This window comes from Schistocerca americana, chromosome 4 (genome assembly GCF_021461395.2).
Source record: "Schistocerca americana isolate TAMUIC-IGC-003095 chromosome 4, iqSchAmer2.1, whole genome shotgun sequence".
In the NCBI taxonomy this organism is placed as follows: Eukaryota; Metazoa; Arthropoda; class Insecta; order Orthoptera; family Acrididae; genus Schistocerca; species Schistocerca americana.
This window is the reverse complement of record NC_060122.1, coordinates 782,774,895-782,797,874: the sequence shown is the minus strand read 5'-3', so window position 1 is coordinate 782,797,874 and position 22,980 is coordinate 782,774,895. Positions and strand designations below refer to the sequence as shown.

The window sequence follows — 22,980 nt, the reverse complement described above, 5'->3', positions numbered from 1 at the left end:
CGATATGAAACTTCCTGGCAGATTAAAACTGTGTGCCGGACCGAGACTCGAACTCGAGACCTCTGCCTTTCGCGGGCAAGTGCTTTACCGACTGAGCTACCCAAGCACGACTCACGCCCCATCCTCACAGCTTTAATTCCGCCAGTACCTCGTCTCCTACCTTCCAAACTTCACAGAAGCTCTCCTGTGAACCTTGCAGATTTAGCACTCCTGGAAGAAAGGATATTGTGGAGACATGGCTTAGCCACAGCCCGGGGGATGTTTCTAGAATGAAATTTTCACTATACAGCGGAGTGTGCGCTGATATGAAACTTCCTGGCAGATTAAAACTGTGTGCCCGACTGAGACTCGAACTCAGGACCTTTGCCTTTCGCAGGCAAATGCTCTACCATCTGAGCTACCGAAGCACGACTCACGGCCGGCCCTCACAGCTGTCTTGTTTGGGATCATAATATTAGAGAATTTAAATACTATCTGTAACATTTTTCCTCAATTTGTTGTCACTCACTTCTAGCACATACATATCAAGTTGTCTCCCTCCTCTTTCTAGGTGACTGCTGATAATCACATCGTATCTACACACAAAATACTAACTGAATCATAGCTTTCTAATGCAAGGAAAAACTACTGTCACAAGGTGTTTCTTTTGCTGTTTGTTCCCCTTATAAAGAAAAGAATTTACAGACACTTCATACTATTTCAACACTAAACTCAACTTATGATACTCAGATAATTATCATCAGATTTTATCTGCAAATACACAGAAACTGCAGTAGTCAGACTACCAATACATTTAATTCAGTTGGTAATAGGAGATTTCATGCCCAAGTGGGACGAGAAGATTAGTACTGTCCAACAACTGGTCCTGATAGTAGCCATGAAACAAGCAGAGATACTTGTGTCAGGCTGATTACCTTTGCCAAAACAAGGTGAATGACCATTAGAAGCATGTACTTCCCCCAAAAATTAGCACATAATGTTACCTGGATATCTCCAGACGGAAGTATGATGAACCAGATCGACCATGTTCTGGTTGAGGACATCATAGCAGTATCGAACATGCATAAACTTTCTGTGGGGCAGATATGAAATCAGAAATTTTCTGGTGGTAGTTGAACTACGTCTGAAACTGTCTTATAAAGTAACAAAGTAATGCTGAAAGGATGGTCCACTTTGATAAGGATAAATTGGAAGATGTAGAAGTGAGACAGCACTATCAATATAAAACTACAGAACAACATACAACATCATAGTATCCTAAAACATGGAAGGTGTATGGCTAGCATCACTGAATGCAGTGCTAACGAGTGCAATTGAAAAGCTCATTTGCCATCTAAAATGCAGGGAATCTGTAGAGACCAGATCAGTGAAGACACTAAAATAGCTAGAGCAACTTTTGTAAGATGCAATGATGGCTTATAATAAGGCAAGGCATTAACACCCATCAGTCCATAAGGGAGAAGAAAAAGGAACACCATGAAAGTCAGTTCATGGCAGTCAAAGAATCATAGCCATCACACTTCTTTTTCTGGGTCCCAAGATTTGCCAGGGGTATCTACCAACAACATACACTGGGTCTGATGAATGTGACAGGTGAAGTCGTACCACCATTGGAGCTGCCAAGACTATTTTAAAAACATTTTGAGAACTTACTGAATCATGGCACTCCAACAGTGGTGGAAACACAGATGCAGGCCCAGTTTGATAGAGTGGAAATGCCTGAAATCAGTGTTGTGCTAAAGGCCCTCAAGAACAAGGAGGTAGTGGTATCACAGCTGAGGTGCACCGCCTGGGAGATGAAACATTGCTGGATGCTCTGAGTACATTATGGACAGCAGGAATAATTCCTGTAGAATGGAAGGGAGCAATTACATGTCCCATCTTCAAGAAGGGTGATGCTGCACAAGTATCCAAGTATCAACGGATTTCATTACTTGAAATTGGTTATAAAGTCTTTACAATGCTGTTGTTAAACTGCATGAAACATTGGCTGAAGGAATTTTAGACCTCTATCAATGTGATTTTGTCCCTGGACAGTCAACTACTAACCACATATTTACCTTGAAGTAGTTGATACAAAAATTTTATATGTCTGATTGGGAATTACATGTCATCTTCCATTTCCAGCAAGCTTATGATAGGATTGAATGCTCATGTTGAGGAAAATGTTTGAGGAATTTCACATCCCACAGAAAAACTCCAACCAACTCCAGTTTGCTACTCTCAATCAACTTGTCAAGTACAGGTGGACAATTAACTACCACCACCATTAAGTAACTGAAATGAAATGAGACAAGGAGATACATTGGCACCAACACTACTCAACTTGAGCTTGAAAAAAGTAAGCTGTTATAATGCTTGAAGCAGCGAAATGGAGATGAAGGGAGCACACACAATCCTGGGATTTGCTGCCGCTGATGAGATTCTTGGTGATACCCTGGAGTAAGAACGTGCTGATACTTCCCAATTTCTCCACAATATGTGGAAACTGGGCTTGTGGTGAATGACAATAAAACCACATATCTTGTTGTGTCACAATGTCAAGCTCTCTTTCCTTACATTGTTGTTGATGGGCATACCTTTGAACAAGTTAAAGACTTCAAGTACCTGGGGGTTCCATACTGACTAATAAGCGAAGTGACAAAAAAACTGCATCAATAAATAATCAACATTAATAAAATTTTCTTTAGTCTGAAAAATTAATTCAAGTCACAACTGAGGTCACAGAAGAATAAGATTCGGCCATACATAACACTAGTACGGCTGGTACGTTTACATGTTCTGAAACCTGGGTGACATCAGCAACATTTGAAGAAGCAATCTGTAACTTTGAGAAGAAAGTAACTCAAAAGATCTATGGACCTTCCAAAATACCACGGAAGGTAAATGCGAATGAAGAATGAAAGATGATTTGCACCAGCATTTTAGAAAACCACACATTGGCCAACTATTAGAATGAAAGATGCTACAGCGGTTTGGCCACATCCTGTGAGCCAATAACTTCCTACCATAGAAAGTCCTCGATTCTGAAGCTGCTAAACGGATGTCTAAGGACGCAATGGAAGTATTGAATATTAACAATTCTTAAAGAAGTGAAGCTGACAGCAGTGGAAGATGAAGTTACAGACCAGCAATGATGGACTGCCATCTGCAGTAGATATCTACTCTGCTGTAACTGTTTGACCTCCTTTCTAGGGTTCCATCCATCAATCTGTAAAAACAGAACTCTTATAGGACAACTTTGTTGTCCCTCTGTCTGCCTGACTGACTGCTGCCAGCCCGTTTCTCACGGTTATGGATAGATGATTCAAGTTGAAATTTATGTCACAAACTGAGGTTCATGGTTCCTTCGCAGTCTAAAAGATTGAAATTTATAAGTCAATACAATCAAAAGATACAGCCATTTATGTCACATATTCTGATACTCATAAACTCACTCATCAAAACATACAAGGTATTTCCCGTTGACCTAGAATCAATGGTATTTGGCAAGAAGCAAGGTTTCACAGTACTAGTGATGGAAACAATCCGAAAATTGTTAATCTGAAATTATATCATATGAAAAAAATATTTCTTCTGACACTTGTTATCTGACATCAAACTTAAAATTAAAACAACCAGTAGTTCTGCATTTAAGAAGACTGTGTTGCAATGGTAAAAATCAAGCATCAGGCAAGGAATGACTTTATTGCTCACATAATATGTTTTGCAATTTATCCATTATCAGATATCCACACATACAACTTTCAATTCTATATAACAATATTATGAAAATGATAGTTGCTATATTATGCCGAGTCACAGATAGGCACAACAGAAAGACTGTCGGAAACATGACCACAGTCTCTGGCAGGTGAAGCCAGACTGCGAGCAGCAGCAATTGATGAGAGAGGCAACTGGGTGGTGGGGGTAAGGAGGTGGCTCGGGAGGGGAGGGTGAGAGAGAGCAGGGTGGGGGCGGGGGATGGAAAAGTACTGCTTGTGGGAGCGTACAGGGACAAGATAGAGAGCTGGTAGGGAAACTAGGTGAGGTTGAGAGACTAGACAGAGGGCAGGGGGGGAAGGGGGGCGTAGCGGGAAAGTAAAGAAGTAAAAAGATTGAGGGTGTGTTGGTGGAATAGAGGGCTGTATGGTGCTGGAATGGGATCACAGAAGGGGCTAGATGGGTGAGTATAATGACTAAAGAAGGTTAAGGCCAGGACAGTTATAGGAATGTAGGATATATTGCAGGAAGAGTTCCCACCTGCATAATTTGGAAAAGCTGGTGTTGTTGGGAAGATCCAGATGGCACAGGGTGTGACAGTCGCTGAAATGAAGAATGTCATGTTGAGTGGCGTGCTCAGCAAAGGGTTTTCCAGCATCTATCCATACCCGTGAAAAAGGGGTTTTGAGAAAAAGAGGTTTTGAACAGTCAGACAAGCAGACAGTTTTCTTGGCTGACGAACTGTGGCCAAGAAATAGATGGAACAGCTCCACTGCTGAGCACGCCGCCCAACACAATGTTCTTCATTTCAATGACTGTTTCACACCCTGTGCCATATGGATTCTTCCCAAAAACACCAGCTTTTCTGAATTACGCAGGTCAGAACTCTCTCTGCAATATATTCTACATTCCCCTTAACACTCCTGGCCTCAACTTTCGTTAATCATTGTCCTTACCTATCTACTCCTTTCCCTATTCCCATTCCAGCACTACCCAAGCCCTCTATTCCACCAATGCACCCCAAGTCTTTTTACTTCTCTCCTTCTTTTAAGCTAACCCACCAACCCCGCCAAACCTCCTGACTGCACCTAGCTGAACTGCCCTACCCACTCTCCACCTCATTCCTGTATGCTCCCACAAGCAGCACTTTTCTGTCCCCCACTCTTAGCCTGCAACCCCCACTCCGCCCTAGCCTCCTCCTTACCCAAAAACACGGTTGTCTCTCTCATCAAGCACTGCTGCTCACAAGACTGGCTTCAGCTGTCAAGAGACTGAGGTCGTGTGTGTGTGTGTGTGTGTGTGTGTGTGTGTGTGTGTGTGTGTGTGTGTGTGTGTGTGTGTGTGGTGTCTATTTTTGATGAAGGCCTTGGTGGCTGAAAGTTCACTTTCCAACAATCTTTCAGCTGTGCCTCTCTGTGACTTAGCATCTCCGCTATTTGATGAGCAGCAAATATCCTTTTCATAATCCTGTTACATTCCATCCTGGATTTCCCATTTTTTAAATGCTATATATTACATAACTATGAAAGAACAGTTCAATCTTGTCAGCAACAAATCCTGTACTATCAGAAGAAGGGATACTTTTGAAAATAACCATATTATATATCAACACTGCTGCCCTGCCATAGTGCAGCTTCTGTACTGCCACTATACCCCTTATTATATTGTATAGTTTGTTTACTATCACTTTAATATTAAAGCAGGGACAACTTTTACAAAAGATATTATTAAAGCACTCAGTACACTATCAAGAATTTTAGAAATAGTTATTTTATTATTTATTAATTAATTTATTTTATAAATAGTGTTTTCCAAAAGATCTTTGGCAACGATCTTTTACAAAATCATATGAGTCAAACCAACTGAATACGGTTAAGAACCGTAACTGCCACACTATGGCATGAGGCAGCTTGACAATAGCTGCTTCACATGTAACATGTGGATCATACCAACCAGCTTCTCTGAAACAAGCATATAGAAACTGTAGTTTTATGCTTATATCACACTATTTTCTGTGTTGTTTCCTATAACATCCCCTACCATTCCTGAGTGAGAACCTGTCACTGGGGTGTCACAATCTCCATTCTTCCGCTCCTATCCACCTTCATGCCATCCTATCTTTCCTTATGTCTTTTTTCTCTCCCAACCCACTTGCCACCAGACCTGTCCATGCTGAGGCCCTTATAATCACAAGCATGTAAACTAAGCATCAACTGAAAACATAACACCTTAGCCTGCTTTTGTATTGAACTACTGCATATCATTCCAGGTAAAAATACAGTTTTTTAGTACACAAAAATACCTTTGGGGGATTAAATGGATAAGTTTCTGGTACTTTTATTTCCAAAACAAAGGTTCCACCTTCATATGGTGTTTCTGGAGGACCTGCAATTTCTCCTTTCAGTTCAGTGTAATTGTCATTCACTAGTTCCACCTTTATCGCACATTTTGCAACCTGGAACAACAAAAATTCACATGTTAATTCACATCAATGAACATAGCTTTCCCTCCACTGCATTCAGTAGTATATATTACACACACATATGTAAGGATGATGATGTGTTTAAAGCTATTAAACTACTGGACCATCAGTCCATTCATTAAATAAGGGAAACATGTAAAAAGGTAAAAACAGTGGGGGCTTGGTAGTTCCAACTATACAAGCAAGTCAAAGAGTTTAAAAAAGAGTGGGACAGCAGTTGTAACATGATAGGTAAAAGAACACAGGGATAATCCAGTCACCATCTTGCACAAGAGGGTCTAAAGGCATGTCAAAGTAAGGGAGGAAGAAATTAACCTGCAGTCTCATGGGGGTACACGCCACAGAAGGAGGCACACTCCCCCCGCCCCTCCCCCCACAACCAATCTTAACACTGAAAGTGGGGGAGTATTATATCTTCCTAAGGAAATGCAACATTTTGGTAGTGGCAGTCTTGTCATCTGCAAGCATCTGAGGTAGTGAGGTAGGCAAGCTGAAAGAATGTCGCAGATTGGTCAGCAGGGCACACGCAACAAGAACATGTGCTATCGTCAGCAGACTACCGCAACTGCTGTGAGGAGGATCCTCCGGATGCAGAAGGAACTCATAGGTGAATCTCATGTGGCCGATGTACAGTCAGCAAAATGGCATCTTTCTGGGAGACCCGGAAAGATGTACGCCACATGTTAGTGGACCCCTTCATCACTCTTAACTTGGTTTGGGTCATAATAGTCTGCTTTTCCAATTCCCGGTGCCTCAAAATATTGCACCAAAGTTGTAATAGCAAGTCTGTCCCTGGTATTCCAGGGATTTGATGTACCGGAAAGCCTGAGATATGCCAAATAATTCTGCAGCTTACACACTGCAGGCACTTGGCCAAGTGGGCTTCCCATGTCCCATTGCATGTCCAAAAGAGTAACCATTCCTTTCATTGAATTTTTATGTGTCAGTGTAGATGCACACCAAATTAGAATAATTGTACAGATCACGGAGGGGTGTCAAGAGGGAGACCTAGGAAAACAGACTAGAGGAGGCTGTTGGAGATCATTCAGTAGAGTATTTAGTTGGATCTCAGCTGGTCTACCCAATTTTGGGCAGTGTGAAAACAGTCTGAGCTGTTGGCTGTAGAACAGAGTTGAGTGACATGGACGAGTACCGTATTTACTCGAATCTAAGCCGCACTTTTTTTCCGGTTTTTGTAATCCAAAAAATCGCCTGAGGCTTAGAATCGAGTGCAAAGTAAGCGAAAGTTCTGAAAAATGTTGGTAGGTGCTGCCACAACTAACTTCTGCTGTCGAATATATGTAGCGCTACACAGGCATGCTTTGTAGGCACAAAGATAAATACTGGTGCCAAAACCTCTGCGTCAGTTAAAAAAAAAAAAAAGGGTGGAAGACGAGCTTTTTTTTCTCCGCCTCGAGTTTCGACCACTGCATTTTCATACGTTATCCAACGAAGTAAATACAAATTCCGTATTATTCATCTTGGAGTGTAGCAGAATTTCAATGTACTACGAAAATCCTACTGGCAAGACTGTTTGGGATGTTTATCAATACGGCCAACTTTATGTTCTGAATTTTTTCCTACCTTTGAGAAGAGATGGCTGCTAATAAGAACCTGATGAAATGTGAATCACAAGCAGTATTCTCTTCACCATAAGAATAATAGGAATATAAACATTTTGCCATGTATTCTTTCGTGTTTGCTGCTATCTCATTTAAATCCTGTCTGCCTAATAAACTATGAAACTAGAGTGAGACAACAGCAAACGCGGAAGAATATACGTATCGTGTCATGTTTATATTCGTATTATTCTTATGCCTAATAGTGATACAGTCAGAAATGAAGCACGGCGACTGACTAGATTCTTAAATCTAAGATGACTCTAATTTCTGTGCAGAATTTGATGTACTAAAGAAGCGGCCACAATGATTTTCAAACGGAGAATAATTTTCGCCTAACTCTCGTTCAGAACATGTTCTATCATACGCAGTGTATTATTTGGTTCTTGTTGATCATTATCAAAGAAAGCAGCAGTGTAAGTAACAACAAATAGCAGTCTCTTGCCATTGTTTCGCTAATGAGATGATTCTCTCTTTTTTTTATATTGTAAGCGGCGGTAGCGCGCACAAAAGCAAGCCATGCCACGAGCGGCGATAGGCCATAAACACGCACTATCAGAATGTGACAAACAATGCATGACACAGTACAGTAATGCATTTTCAGCTTAGAGTGACGTAAACACCTATAACAGAGAAAACAGCACTTATCAGATCAAAGCAAAATAAGCAATCGAATCAAACCAGACGAAGCACGTGAAAAAGGAAGGGTACCCGTATAAATATGGACGGAGCGCCTGACGCATAGCAATGGCTAACTGGTAAAGCTTAACTGCTAACCTTACGACTCGAACCAAACTACTGTAGCTGTATCGTCATTCATTTGACCTAAATTGTGTCTCATATTACAATGGACCAACTTTGTTTCAATTTGGAGGTGCGGCCTAAAACTTTTCTCTCCCCTTGAATTTCGAGTCCCAAATTTCAGGTGCGGGTTAGATTCGGGAAATTTTTTTTTTCCTTTATTTCGAGACTCATTTTTCAGGTGCAGCTTAGACTCGAGTGCGGCTTAGATTCGAGTAAATACGGTAGGCATCTGACAGGTTGTGACTATAATCGGCCAGATGCTGCTGTCGTCTAACCCGCAGTGGTGGGACACTGGTTTCCACCAGAAAGCTGTCAACAGGGTTGCCAATCGCACGCCAGAGTGGTGAACAGGGTTCAGCAAGCTAAGTACGGATGGTGCAGCCAATCCATAGGCAACACATCCACTATCTAAGTGGGATAAAATCAATGCTTTGTATAATCTCAGAAGAACTATGCAATCCGCACTCGACAAGGAGTCACAAAGAAAATGGAGAGCTTTAGCTCCTTCACGCAAGTTGCCTTGAGCCGGCGGACAAGTGACAGCCCAGTTAGCTTGTTGTTACATAAATTACCTGAGAATTGAAAAGATTCAATGACTTCAAGAAACTGATCACCAAGATAAATTTCTGGGTGCGTGGTGTACAGTCCGGAGTTTGCAAAAATGCTCAACTCATGATTTTGCAGGAGAAAATTGAAAGGTGTGATTCAGGGCCCAGTCATGTACTCTCCAGACAGCCCCCTGAAGTTGGTGGTCAGTGGTGTGCTTTGATGCAGTGGCATAGTGTGGGCAAAGAGCACCTACATAGAGTCACACACAGACTGTGGGGCCTAATGCATTTACGATACCATTTATGGTGATAGAGAACAGCGTTATATTCAGAACCGTTCCCTGAGGGACTCCAGTTTCGTGTACATATTTGTTACTACAAGTCGAACCTATCAGGAACCTAAAAAGTTAGAGGGATATGGAATTCTGGATAAAAATGGGTAAACTGCCCCGTAAATCCCACTCATGCAGTGTAGATAGGATGTGACGTCACAAAGTGGTACCGTATGCCTTCTGTAGGCTAAAGAGCATAACAATCAGATGTTGGCAATGTGCAAAAGCACTGCACACTGTAGTTTCCAGGTGAAGCAGATGATCTATGTTAGACCAGAAATTTGGAATTGTGATATATACCCTACAGCTTCAAGGACCATGGACCTTGCCGTTGGTGGGGAGGCTTGCGTGCCTATAGCCGTACCGTAGGTGCAACCACAACGGAGGGGTATCTGTTGAGAGGCCAGACAAACGTATGGTTCCTGAAGAGGGGCAGCAGCCTTTTCAGTAGTTGCAAGGGCAACAGTCTGGATGATTGACTGATCTGGCCCTGTAACACTAACCAAAACGGCCTTGCTGTGCTGGTACTGCGAACGGTTGAAAGCAAGGGGAAACTACAGCCGTAATTTTTCCCGAGGGCATGCAGCTTTACTGTATGATTAAATGATGATGGTGTCCTCTTGGGTAAAATATTCCGGAGGTAAAATAATCCCCCATTCGGATTTCCGGGCGGGGACTACTTAGGAGGATGTCGTTATCAGGAGAAAGAGGTACTGGGAGATGAAGAAGCTTGCACAGGCTAGAGTAGCATGGGGAGCTGCATCAAACCAGTCTCAGGACTGAAGACCACAGCAGCAGCAGCTTCAAAGTGCCAACAATAACAGTGGTTGACCATTCATTCGAATAGCTTATACAAAGCCCATTCGTCAGAGGGATTGGCTGGTAGTTAGTTAAAATACGTGGATCCTTTCCCAGTTTCAAGACAGGAATAGAAATACTTTTCCGTCATAGAGAGGGAAATTCTCCTTCCTGCAAAATACGGTTAAAAAGCCTGAGGAAATGTTTCATGCTGTTGGCACAAAGATGCATGAGCAATTGGTTGTGGATTTTGTCGAGTCCAGGGGCCTATCTCAAGACTCTGCCAAAGTGCTGCAAAACTATAATTCACTAAAGGAGATGCTTTGCATGGAAGGATAGCGGGAAGTGCTCAGTTAGGTGTCAAGAAAGGAGGTTGGCAATTACTGCAAGCAGACAATTCAGCAAAGTGTGCCACAAAACTTTCAGCAAGTACTATGGTACCAGTGCAGATGTTACCATTGACAAGGCTGCCAAGACCGTCGTGGGTGGTGGATGGCCGAAAATGCAGTGGAGTTTAGTGCATACTTTTGATGATGGAGTGTCAGATCGGATAGATGAGACATATTGCTCCCAACACTCCTGCTTCCTTTTCTTTATTAAAAACAGCTTTTCGCCAGGACACTCTTGAATGCTATTAAATTACCCACTTAGAGATGGTGTTTGTGCCATTGAAGCGGCCTGTGGTGTTCCTTGATAGCTGTGGCTATATCTTAGGACCACCATGGCAATGGCGGTTATCAAGATCAGCTGGAGAAGTATGCTATTGTCACTGCTGCAGCCTGACTAATATGAGGTTTATTCAAATGAAACCTGGTCAGTGCGTCTACCTTTCCCTTACACACAAGGTGGAACCACCTAACTGTGGTTATGGTGGCACCATCTACTGGTAGAGTCTGACGTGTGCACACCTTTTGATGTTGCATAGTGCCAGTGTGGTGTCACGCCGAAGAGAAGATGGTTACACAAGTTATCATCCACTACTGAACATGCAGGAAAATAAGCAGGAAAAATGAGGAGTAATTCAATTTTTGGCGGCGGAGGAAGTTGGAGGCCGTGTCATGTATCAATGGATGAAGGCTGTGTACAGTGAGTACAGTCTGATTCATTCACGTGTTGTGGAACGGCACAAACAATTCCTTGAGGGGCACCAGTCACAAGAAGACTATGTTTGTCCTGGACAGGCTCATCGTGTCATATCGCCGGAAATGGTTACAGAAGTGAATGCTTAAGCTTTGGACAACTGCAAAGTCACAGTGGATGAGATCCATCGGTTACTGGGTATTAGTGTGGGCACTGTCCACACCATAATGCATCAGCACTTGAACTTACGAAATATCTGTGCACAGTGGTTTCCCCACCAGCTGACCACTGAAGATCGCAATACCTGAATGGCGCCAACAGTTTTGGCAACTATTTTTCAATGTGTGTACTGTGTATAACTACATTTTTGAACAATGGAAAGTCCAGGATGGAATGTAACAATCCCAGAGAAGGAAAGTTGCTACTCACCACATAGTGAAGATGCTGAGTTGCAATAGGCACAATAGAAAGATTCACAGAATCGTAGCTTTCGGCCATTAAGGCCTTTGTCAGCAGTAGGCGCGCGCGTGCGCACGCACACGCACACACACACACACACACACACACACACACACACACACACACACACACACACGCGCGCGCGCGCGCAAATGCAACTTCCACATATGTCTGCAGTGTCGGGGAGCTAAAACTACATTGCGAGCAGCAGCACCAGTGCATGATGGGAGTGGCGACTGGGTGAAGGTAAGGAGGAGGCTGGTGCAGGGAAGGGGAGGGACAGTATGGTGGGAGTGGCGGACAGTGAAGTGTTGCAGTTTAGACGGAGGGCAGGAGAGAAGGTGCGGAGGGGGGAAGCGTTAAGTAGCGAAAAGGAGAGAAATAAAAATAAATTAAAAGACTGGGGGTGGCGGTGAAATGACGGTTGTGTAGTGCTGAAATGGGAACAGGGAGGGGGCTGGATGGGTGAGGACAGTGACTAACGAAGGTTGAGGCCAGGAGGGTTACGGTAACGTAGGATGTACTGCAGGGAAAGTTCCCACCTGCGCAATTCAGAAAAGCTGGTGTTGGTAAGAAGGATCCATATGGCACAGGCTGTGAAGCAGTCACTGAGATGAGGGATCATTGAGTAGGACCTACTCAACCCAACAAGCCACCTTCCTAGATGTTGACCTCCACCTCAGAGATGGCTACATCAGTACCTCCGTCCATATCAAACCTACTAACCACCACCAATACCTCCACTTTGACAGCTGCCACCCATTCCGTACCTTCCATACAGCCTAGCTACCCGTGGTCGTCACATCTATAGTGATGAGCAGTTCTCCTCTATATATACCGAGGGTCTCACTGAAGCCTTCACTGACCGTAATTATCCTCCCATCCTTGTACAAAAACAAATCTCCTGTGCCTCATCTTTCCAGTCTCCCACCACTTCCCAAAGTCCCATAGTCCAGCCTCAGAGGAGCATTCCCCTCGTAGCTCAGTACCATCCAGGACTGGAGCAACTGAATGACATTCTCCACCAGGGCTTTGATTACCTGTCGTTGTGCCCTGAAATGAGAAATGTTTTTGTTTTGGTTTTAGGGCGCAAAACTGCTATGGTCATTAGTGCCCGGTCTGTGACTTAGGAAAAGGTAAAACACGAAAATGGAAACCAGCAGCAATGGGAACGAAACTAAAAAAATTGGAGAAACTAAAAGCAGAAGGAAAGCTTAAAAAACCACTACAGAAAGGGGTTGGTTGTCCCCAAAAAGAGCTCCAAATGACTGACGTCATCTCACTGACACTAATAAACTCGAGAACGCAATTGGCTGAGCGCGTGTCATCTGCTAAAATGGATGATATTTCAGGCGACAGCTGTAGACGGGCGCGTAACGGAGTAAAATAGGGGCACTCAAGTAAAAGGTGTCTTACCGTCCACAGCAAAGAGCAGTGGGGACACAGTGGGGGAGGATCGCCGCTTAAAAGATATCGATGACTAAAAAGACAGTGCCCTATCCGGAGCCTAGTTAAAATTACCTCCTCCCGACAACGAGTTCGGGAGGAAGAGGTCCAAGCACAGGGAAGAGCTTTCACGTCCCACAATTTATTATGTGGAAGTGTCGACCAATGTGCGTGCCATAAAAGAACAACACGACGACATAAAACACTCCGTAGATTGGCGAAGGGAATCGTGCGAATAGCTGGCCGAAGAAGAGATACTGCAGCCTTGGCCGCTATATCGGCCGCCTCATTTCTACAGATACCAACGTGTCCTGGGATCCAGAGGAATGCCACCGAGACGCCCCCCCCCCCCCCCCCCCCAAGTGGAGCAAGCATAGGCAGTCCTGAATCTGGTGGACCAGAGGGTGGACAGGGTAGAGAGCTTGGAGACTGAGGAGAGAGCTGAGAGAATCTGAACAGATAATATACTGTATCCGCTGATGGCGACGGATGTATTGGACAGCCTGGAGAACAGCGTAAAGCTCTGCAGTATAAACCGAACACTGGTCGGAAAGCCAAATCGATTTGGGGTGTCGCCAACAATATAGGCACTCCCTACACCAGACGATGTTTTTGAGCCATCAGTGTAAATAAATGTGGATTCCTTAATTTGTGCACATAGAGCAGAAAATGCCCGACGATAAACAAGTGACGGGGTACCATCCTTGGGAAACTGACAAAGGTCACGGAGCAGGCAGGTCCGAGGACGGAGCCAAGGCGGTGCTGCATGCCAAGTTGTCAAGAAAGTTTTAGGAAAGCGGAAGGAAAGAGAATGGAGCAGTTGACGGAAGCGGACTCCCGGTGTTAGTAGGGAGGAAGGGCGGCCTCCATACCCTAAATCCAAGGAGGCGTCGAAGAAAATGTCATGGGCCGGATTAGCAGGCATGGAAGACAAATGGCTAGCATAATGACTCAGAAGGACAGCTCGCTGATTGGACAGCGGAGCTTCAGCAGTCTCAGCATAAGGCTTTCCACAGGGCTGGTGTAAAAAGCTCCAGACGCTAAACGTAATCCACGGTGGTGGATAGAGTCGAGACGCCGAAGAATAGACGGCCGAGCAGAGGAGTAAACTATGCTTCCATAGTCCAATTTTGAGCGCACTAAGGTGCGATAGAGGCGGAGAAGGACCACTCGGTCCGCTCCCCAGGAGGTACCATTCAGGACACGGAGGGTGTTGAGGGATCGCAGACAGCGAGCCAAAAGATAGGCAACGAGGGAGGACCAGCACAGTTTTCTGTCAAACACAAGACCCAAGAATTTAGCGACGTCCGAAAACAGAAGGTTGACAGGTCCTAGATATAAGGAAGGTGGAAGAAACTCCATACGACGCCAAAAATTAACACTAACGGTCTTACTGGGAGAAAAGTGGAAGCCTGTTTCGATGCTCCAAGAGTGGAGGCGATCGAGACAGCCTTGCAGAAGTCGTTCAAGAAGGCTGGTCCGTTGAGAGCTGTAGTAGATCGCAAAATCGTCCACAAAGAGGGAGCCCGAGACATCAGGAAGGAGACAATCCATAATTGGATTTATGGCAATGGCAAACAGTACAACACTTAGCACGGAGCCCTGGGGTACCCCGTTTTCTTGGGAGAAAGTACAGGAGAGAGTAGTGTCCACCCGCACTTTAAACGTGCATTTTGCCATAAATTCGCGAAGAAAAAGGGGCAACCGACCGCGAAAGCCCCAAGAGAACAGTGTGCGGAGGATGCCTGTCCTCCAACAGGTATCGTATGCTCTCTCCAGATCAAATAATATTGCTACTGTTTGGAGTTTCCGGAGAAAATTGTTCATGTGGAGAGAGCAACAAGATGGTCAACTGCAGAACGATGCTTTCGGAAACCGCATTGGGCAGGTGTTAAAAGACTGCAGGACTCCAGCCACCAAGCTAAACGGCAATTCACCATACGCTCCAAAACCTTACATACACTACTCGTGAGAGAAATGGGGCGATAGCTAGAGGGGAGATCTTTGTCCTTTCCAGGTTTCGGAACAGGAACGATGATAGCTTCCTGCCATCGTCTGGGAAAAGTACTGTCAGTCCAAATTCGATTATAAAGGCGAAGGAGGTAACGCAGACTATGGTACGATAAATGCAGCAACATTTGGATGTGGATACCATCCGGTCCTGGGGCGGAGGAGCGAGAAGAAGAGAGTGCATGTTGGAGTTCCCGCATGGAGAAAACAGTATTGTAGCTTTCGCGATTTTGAGAGGAGAAAGCATGATGTCGCACTTCTGCTGCACGTTTCTTCGGGAGAAACGCTGGCGGGTGATTTGAAGAGCTCGAAATCTCAGCAAAGTGTTGACCCAATGAGTTAGAAATTGCGACGGGGTCCACTAATGTATCATGCGCGACAGTGAGCCCAGAGACCGGGGAGAAACTAGGCGTGCCTGATAACCGTCAAACCCGACTCCAAACTTCCGAGGAGGGAGTGAAGGTGTTAAATGAGCTAGTAGAGAAGTCCCAGTTTGCCTTCTTGCTATCGCGGATGACGCGACGGCATCACGCACAGAACTGCTTATAGCGGATAGAGTTGGCCAAAGTAGGATGGTGTCTGAAAACGCGAAGAGCACGTCGCCGCTCACGTATTGCGTCATGGCATGCCTCGTTCCACCAAGGAACTGGGGGGCGCCGGGGCAATTCGGAGGTGCGAGGTATTGAACATTCCGCAGCTGTAAGAATAACATCTGTAATATGAGTGACCTCATCGTCGACACTAGGAAAGTGACGGGCTTCGAATGTCGCTAGAGACGAAAAAAGTGTCCAATCGAGAGACGAAAAAAGTGTCCAATCGGCTTGGGCAAACTTCCAGTGTCGCGGGAGCATATATGGCAGTTGTGGCTGCAATCGAAGGACACATGGAAAGTGGTCACTCGAGTGTGTACCAGCAAGGGCGAACCATTCGAAGCGCCGAGCTAGCGGAACAGTACCGACCGAAAGGTCCAAATGAGAGAAAGTTGTCGTGGAGGCAGACAAAAATGTAGGGTCCCCAGAGTTGAGGCAAACAAGATCCGCTTGGTGGAAGACGTCTAGCAATAGTGAGCCATGCGGACAAGGATATGGAGATCCCCAAATCAGGTGGTGGGCATTGAAGTCCCCAACCAGCAAATAGGGGGGTGGAAGCTGACCAAGAAGATGAAGGAGATCAGCTCGTGCCATTGGTGTGGACGATGGAATGTATACAGTACAAAGAGAGATGGTGTATCCAGAAAGGGAAAGACGGACAGCGACAGCTTGGAAGGAAGTGTTTAAGGGGATTGGGTGATAATGGGGCGTATCATGGAGAAGAATCATGAGTCCATGTGCTGGAGTGCCTTCAACAGAGGGGAGAACAAATCGGACTGACTGAAAATGGGGGAAAACAAAGCGGTCGTGGGGCCGCAGCTTTGTTTCCTGAAGACAGAAGACGACAGGCGAGTAGGATCATAAGAGGATCGTCAATTCATCCTGATTGGCTCGAATGCCGCGGACATTCCAATGGATAATGGACATAGGGTGGACAGAAAATGGAAGAATGTGACCAAGGTTGCCGTCAACTCAACGACTGCTCAGAGCTTGCGACCAACAGCGTGGAATGGCACTCAGCCGAAGGCAGAAGATCCTGATCCATAGGTTGTTCAGGAGCAGCTCCTGCCACCAGCGATCGGTCGGTTGATTGGCCGCCAGCAGTGCGCCTCAGCGACACAGAAGACGGCCGAGGGCGGTTACCGCTAGGTGGTGCTGTAGATGAGACACGCCCTGGCGGAGAAGGAGAGGAACTGGGTTTCTTGTTAGCCTTCTTGGAAACATGATGTTTAGATGAAGGAGGAACCGATGGTTGTGAAGTTGGGGTACGTAAAAAATCTTCACGAGTATACTCTTTTTTGGAAGTCCGGATGTCTGACTTTTGGGAACGAGATTTAGCAGAACCCGATGAAGGGTGAGCCATAGAGTGAGCAGGCGAAAGTGGGGAGGCTGAATGGGTGATCTTTGCGCTGGCCAATCTGACGACCGTGTCACTAAATGTGAGATCACTAGTCTGCGTGGCCGCCTCCTTTGTTGGCCAAGGAGAGGCAAGGACAGTGCTATATTTTCCTATCTGAGGCACAGTGGGCTTTCGACTGGCGAATAATTTTAGAGCAGCAAAGGTCGACACCTTTTCCTTCACTCTGATTTCCTGAATGAGCTTTTCATCTTTAAAAATGGGGCAATCTCGAGAGGAAGCAGCGTGGTCACCCATACAGTTGATGTAACGAGGGGATGGAGGTGGACAAGCACCCCCATGGGCATCCTTGCCACATGTAACACATTTGGCCGGGTTGGAACAGGACTGGCTGGTATGATTGAACCGTTGACACCGATAGCAACGCGTAGGGTTTGGGACGTAGGGGCGAACGGAAATTATCTCATAGCCTGCTTTTATGTTTGCTGGGACTTGAACTCTGTCAAAAAAAAAGAAGACAGTACGGGTTGGAACGATGTTCGTGTCAACCCTTTTCATGACTCTATGAACACCCGTTACGCCCTGGTCAGACAGGTAGTGTTGAATTTCCTCGTCGGACAATCCGTCGAGGGAGCGTGTATAAACGACTCCATGTGAGGAATTTAAAGTGCGGTGCGCTTCCACCCGGACAGGGAAGGTGTTGAGCAGTGAAGTACGCAGCAATTTTTGTGCCTGGAAGGCACTGACTGTTTCTAACAACAAGGTGCCATTCCGTAATCTGGAACAAGACTTTACAGGACCTGCAATTGCGTAGACACCTTCCTGAATAATGAAAGGGTTGACCGTGGAGAAGTCGTGACCTTCATCAGACCGAGAAACAACAAGGAACTGTGGCAACGATGGAAGAACTGTCTGTGGTTGAGACTCGTGGAACTTATGCTTGAGAGCAGACATAGTAGAAGATGAGGAAACCATTGCGGAAGAATCCCCCATGAATACCGGCACCGCCAATGGCGCGCTCCTCCCTTGTGGGGGCCCTCTCTGAGGGCACTCCCGCCTTAGGTGATTGTTCACACCTCAGGTCACACTCCCCGAGAAATGGACGGAGGGACCAATCGGCACTTTCAGAAGGTATCAGCTCATGTAATCACCCCTCCCTGGGCCTGGCCGTTACCAGGGGGTACGTACGTGTCCTACCGGTCTACCCGGGGCGGGGAATTACACATTACCCCGTCACCGGCTACGCATGGAAATGCGTGGGTCGGCCTTCAGACACGCACAGGGAGGAAAAAAGAGAAAGGGAGAAACAAAGAAAGGGAAAGGAAAGAAGAGAGGTCTCAAACACCGCAGCAGAGAAAAGGGTAAAAAGAAGAGGTAAGGAAAAGAGAAGGACAAAGGGAGGATGAAGACGTGCAAGCAGAGAAAGCAAAGAATGTGTTACATTTTGGAGCGTCCGTCTCCGGACGTAGGCACAAAACATACTCCGAGAGGGGGAGAAAGGGAAGGAAAGAGCCGGAGGTGAGGGGGGGGGGGCGAAGATGGGGGATACGGAAGGATGCGGAAAAGGAAGGTATGCAGCCCGGAAAGGGAGGAGGGCCACACTAGCTCGGGGTCCCGTGCTTGCTACGCACGTATCCACCAAAGAGTTGTGGACCCCCTGGGGGGTATGAGAAATGTCCGACCCACTATCCTTCCCACCCCTCCTACCGTGGCATTCCGCCGTCCACCGAACCTACACAATATACTTGTCCATCCTTACACAACCCCTGTTCCCAATCCCTTACCTCATGGCTGATACCCCTGTAATAGACCTAGATGCAAGACCTGTCCCATACATCCTCCTACCACCACCTACTCCAGTCCAGTCACTAACATCACCTATCCCATCAAAGGCAGGGCTACCTGTGAAACCAGTCATGTGATTTACAAGCTAAGCTGCAACCACTGTTTTGCATTCTATGTAGGCATGACAACCAACAAGCTGTCTGTCTGCATGAACGGCAACTGACAAACTGTGGCCAAAAAACATGTGGACCACCCTGTTGCTGAACACGCTGCCAAACATGATACCCCTCATCTCAATGACTGCTTCACATCCTGTGCCATACGGATCCTTCCCACCAACACCAGCTTTTCTGAATTACGCAGGTGGGAACTTTCCCTGCAATACATCCTACATTCCCGTAACCTTCCTGGCCTCAACCTTCGTTAGTCACTGTCCTCACCCATCCAGTCCCCTAGTCCCCTCCCTGTTCCCATTCCAGCACTACACAGCCGTCATTTCATCGCCACACCCAGTCTTTTAATTTCTCTCCTTTTCGCTACATAACCCTTCCCCCCACCGCACGTTCTCTCCTGCCCTCCGTCTAAACTGCAACGCTTCACTGTACGCCACTCCCACCATATTGTCCCCCTCCCCCCCGTCCCTGCCCCAGGCCCCAGCCTCCTCCTTCCCTTCACCCAGTCGCCACTCCCATCATGCACTGGTGCTGCTGCTTGCAGTGTGGTTTCAGCTCCCTGAGACTGCAGACATGTGTGCAAGTTGCGTTTGCATGAGTGTGTGTGTGTGTGTGTGTGTGTGTGTGTGTGTGTGTGTGTGTGTGTGTGCGCCTACTGCTGACAAAGGACTTAATGGCTGAAAGCTATGATTGTGTGAATCTTTTTTATTGTGCCTACCACGACTCAGCATCTCCGCTATATGGTGAGTAGCAACTTTCCTTCTCTGGTATTGTTACATAACTACATTTCTGAGTTAATAAAATCACTACCGTTACTATACACTAGTGACTAGGTTTCATTTGACTGCCCCTTATAGTAGTACTAATAATATCCTTAGCACTTTGTCGATATCCGTTGCACGACTGGCTACAAAAGTGGCTGTACAGGAGAAGGCCTCCCAGTCAGCTTTTTGAAGTGACCAATGTGGAGCATCTTCCAGATGTCTGTGAGTGGAGAGCGAGAGGTTGGTTGGTTGGTTGGATTGGAGAAAGGGACTAAACTACGCAGTCATCAGTCCCTCCGACCTTGGAATAACTAAAACTGACAAAACCTCACACTATAAGTGGGAACTACAATGGCCATAAAATTACAAATTATTGACAGAGATGGGCGGAAGAAGAGAGGAGGGAAAGAAAGTGACTAATGAAAGGGGCATGAAGGAAGAAGCACAGGTAGACAAGGTAGACACTCAAGATAAAACAGACCCCATAAAGAAAGGAATGGGAGGGCAGGGGGGGGGGGGGGGGGGGGTGAACCAACAAGCCCAGTCGATGCCAGTCCAACAGTCCAATCGAGGCAGAGGGAGGAGCAAGATGGCCTGCCATCTCCTCCACCCACTGATAAGGTTGAATGTCCCACCCCTAAATAAAGTGATACAAACCCCCATCATGAAGAAATCTTAAAACTAGATCAGCTGCTGAGGTATTGTCAGCTAACACCAGGAGTAGCGAGTCAGCAAAGCTAAAAGTCTGTCGCAGGGCGGCGAAGTCCAGCAAGAGGTGGACCACAGTCAACATTGATCCACAATGACAGAGAGGGGGTCCTCAAGACGCAGGAGATACCCGTGAGTCCGCCAAGTACGGCTGATGCAGAGCCGGCAAAGGACTACAGAGGCTTTACGAGAGGCCCATAAGGAGGACTGCCACATAGTTGTAGAATCCTTTATCACCCTGAGCTTGTTTGGTGGCGAAGAAAGAGTGTGCCATTCTGCTTTCCAAAGTCCCAAAACCTGACGACGTAATGCCGAGCGAAGGTCTATTTCCGGAATGCCAACAGCAAGAAATGGTTCTTTAGTAGCCAATTTAGCCAGTCGATTGGCAAGTTCATTGCCAGGGATCCCAACATGGCCTGGGGTCCAAATGAAAACCACTGAGCATCCACGTTGATCAAGTAGAGAAAGGGAGTCCTGGATAGCTATGAACAACAGGTGGTGAGGGAAGCAATGGTCGATAGCTTGCAAACTGCTCTAGGAGTCACTACAGATAGTGAAGGACAGTCCTGAGCAGAAGCGGACATTGTCCAGTGCGCGCAAGATGGCTACCAATTCTGCAGTAAAAACACTACAGCCATCTGGCAAGGAATGAAGTTCTGCGTGTCTCGCATAGGTGTAAGCATAACCAGTGTGACCAGCAACCATGGAGCCATCAGAATAAATAACTTCAGAACCCTGGAATGAACTGCGGAGACAGTAGAACTTGTGGTGAAGGGCCTCCAGAGGGACAGAATACTTTGAAGTGATGGAGAGATGATCAAGACAGAGCTGTGGCCGATAGATGCACCATGGAGGGGTATGTGCGTGAGCGGAGAAAAGAGGCGGTAAAGGGAAGTGCTGCAGCTCATAAAAGAGCGACCGAATGCGGGCAGCCATGGTAAGCCCACATCGTGGCAGCTGCCGCGGAAGGTTGATCTCCGTGTCTGGATAAAGGAGACCATTATTAGGGTGCTTTGGGGTGCAGCGAATGCGGAACGCATAAGATATCAGCTGTTGTGGCGCAAAACTCACAGCGGTAGAATCCCCGCCTCTGCAAGAAGGCTAATCACGGGGCTAGTAAGGAAGGCACCAGTCGCAAGGCGTATCCCACAATGGTGGATGGGGTCTAGGATCTGCAATGTCGAAGGTGACGCAGAACCATAGACAGGACTCCCGTAGTCTAAACGTGAGTGGACCATTGCTTTGCACAATCGCAGGAGAATAGAGCGGTCGGCGCCCCAGGTGGTATTGCACTGAAATCTAAGAACATTGAGACGTAACCAGCACATCTTCTTCAGCTAGCAAAGATAAGGGAGCCATGACAACAGGGCATCAAAGACCAGACCCAAGAAGTGCTGGGTGTCCACCACCTTGAGGGATTGGCCACCAAGGAACAGGTCCGGGTGGGGATGGACAGTACGGCAACGGCAGAAATGCATGACACACGACTTGGCCACCAAAAACTGAAAGCCATGGGAGAGAGCCCAAGATTGCACCCGGTAGACAGCGTCCTGCTTAACCCATGATGGAGGAAGCGATGTAGATACAAAAATCGTCAGCACACAAAGAGATAGACACTGTCGGCCCAGCAGCTGCCACAAGTCCATTAATGGCGACGAGAAAGAGAGGGATGCTCATCACGGAACCATGTGGAACCCCATTTTCTTGCCAATGGGAAGTGCTGTAGGAGGAACCAACTTGGACCTGGAAAGAGCGACAAGAAAGAAAGTTACAGATAAAAACGGGTAGGGCACCAAGAAAGCCCCATTCATGAAGAGTGGTGAGAATGTGGTGGCGCCAGGTGATGATATAGGCTTTATGCAGGTCAAATAAGACTGTAATGAGCTGTTGCCGATGGGCAAAATCCGACTGGATAGCAGACTCCAGGTGGATTAAGTTATCCACCATGGAGCGGCCACAACGAAAATCACCTTGAGTCAATGACAAAAGGTCGCGGAATTCAAGGATCCAGAACAGCCGCCGAGTCGCCAGGTGTTCAAGGAGCTTGCAGAGGGCGTTGGTAAGGTTAATTGGACGGTAGATATCCAACTGAAGAGGTGCCTTCCCCAGCTTCAACACTGGAATAACAATGCTTTCCTGCCCCTCACTCCACAGACGGTTGAAAAGGGTCAGTATAAAACAGTGGCCAGCCACTGATAAGTGTTAGAGCATTTGGTTATGTATCCGTTCCAGTCCAGGAGCTGTGTTGGGACAAAGAGCGAGGGCCCTGGCAAATTCCCACTCGCTAAATAGGCTCCAACCAGTGAGAAATAAAAGACAAAGG

At 46.4% G+C, this 22,980-nt stretch overlaps 1 protein-coding gene across 1 annotated transcript in view; it reads right to left on the bottom strand.

Annotated features, from left to right (window-relative positions):
* Positions 1 to 22,980, bottom strand: part of LOC124612763 (ubiquitin-conjugating enzyme E2-22 kDa) — a 107,259-nt gene that overhangs the window by 62,868 nt on the left and 21,411 nt on the right. Inside the window, exon 2 of the mRNA XM_047141156.1 lies at positions 6,005 to 6,157. Coding sequence (XP_046997112.1) covers positions 6,005 to 6,157 — 153 coding nt within the window. The remainder of the gene's footprint in view (positions 1 to 6,004; positions 6,158 to 22,980) is intronic.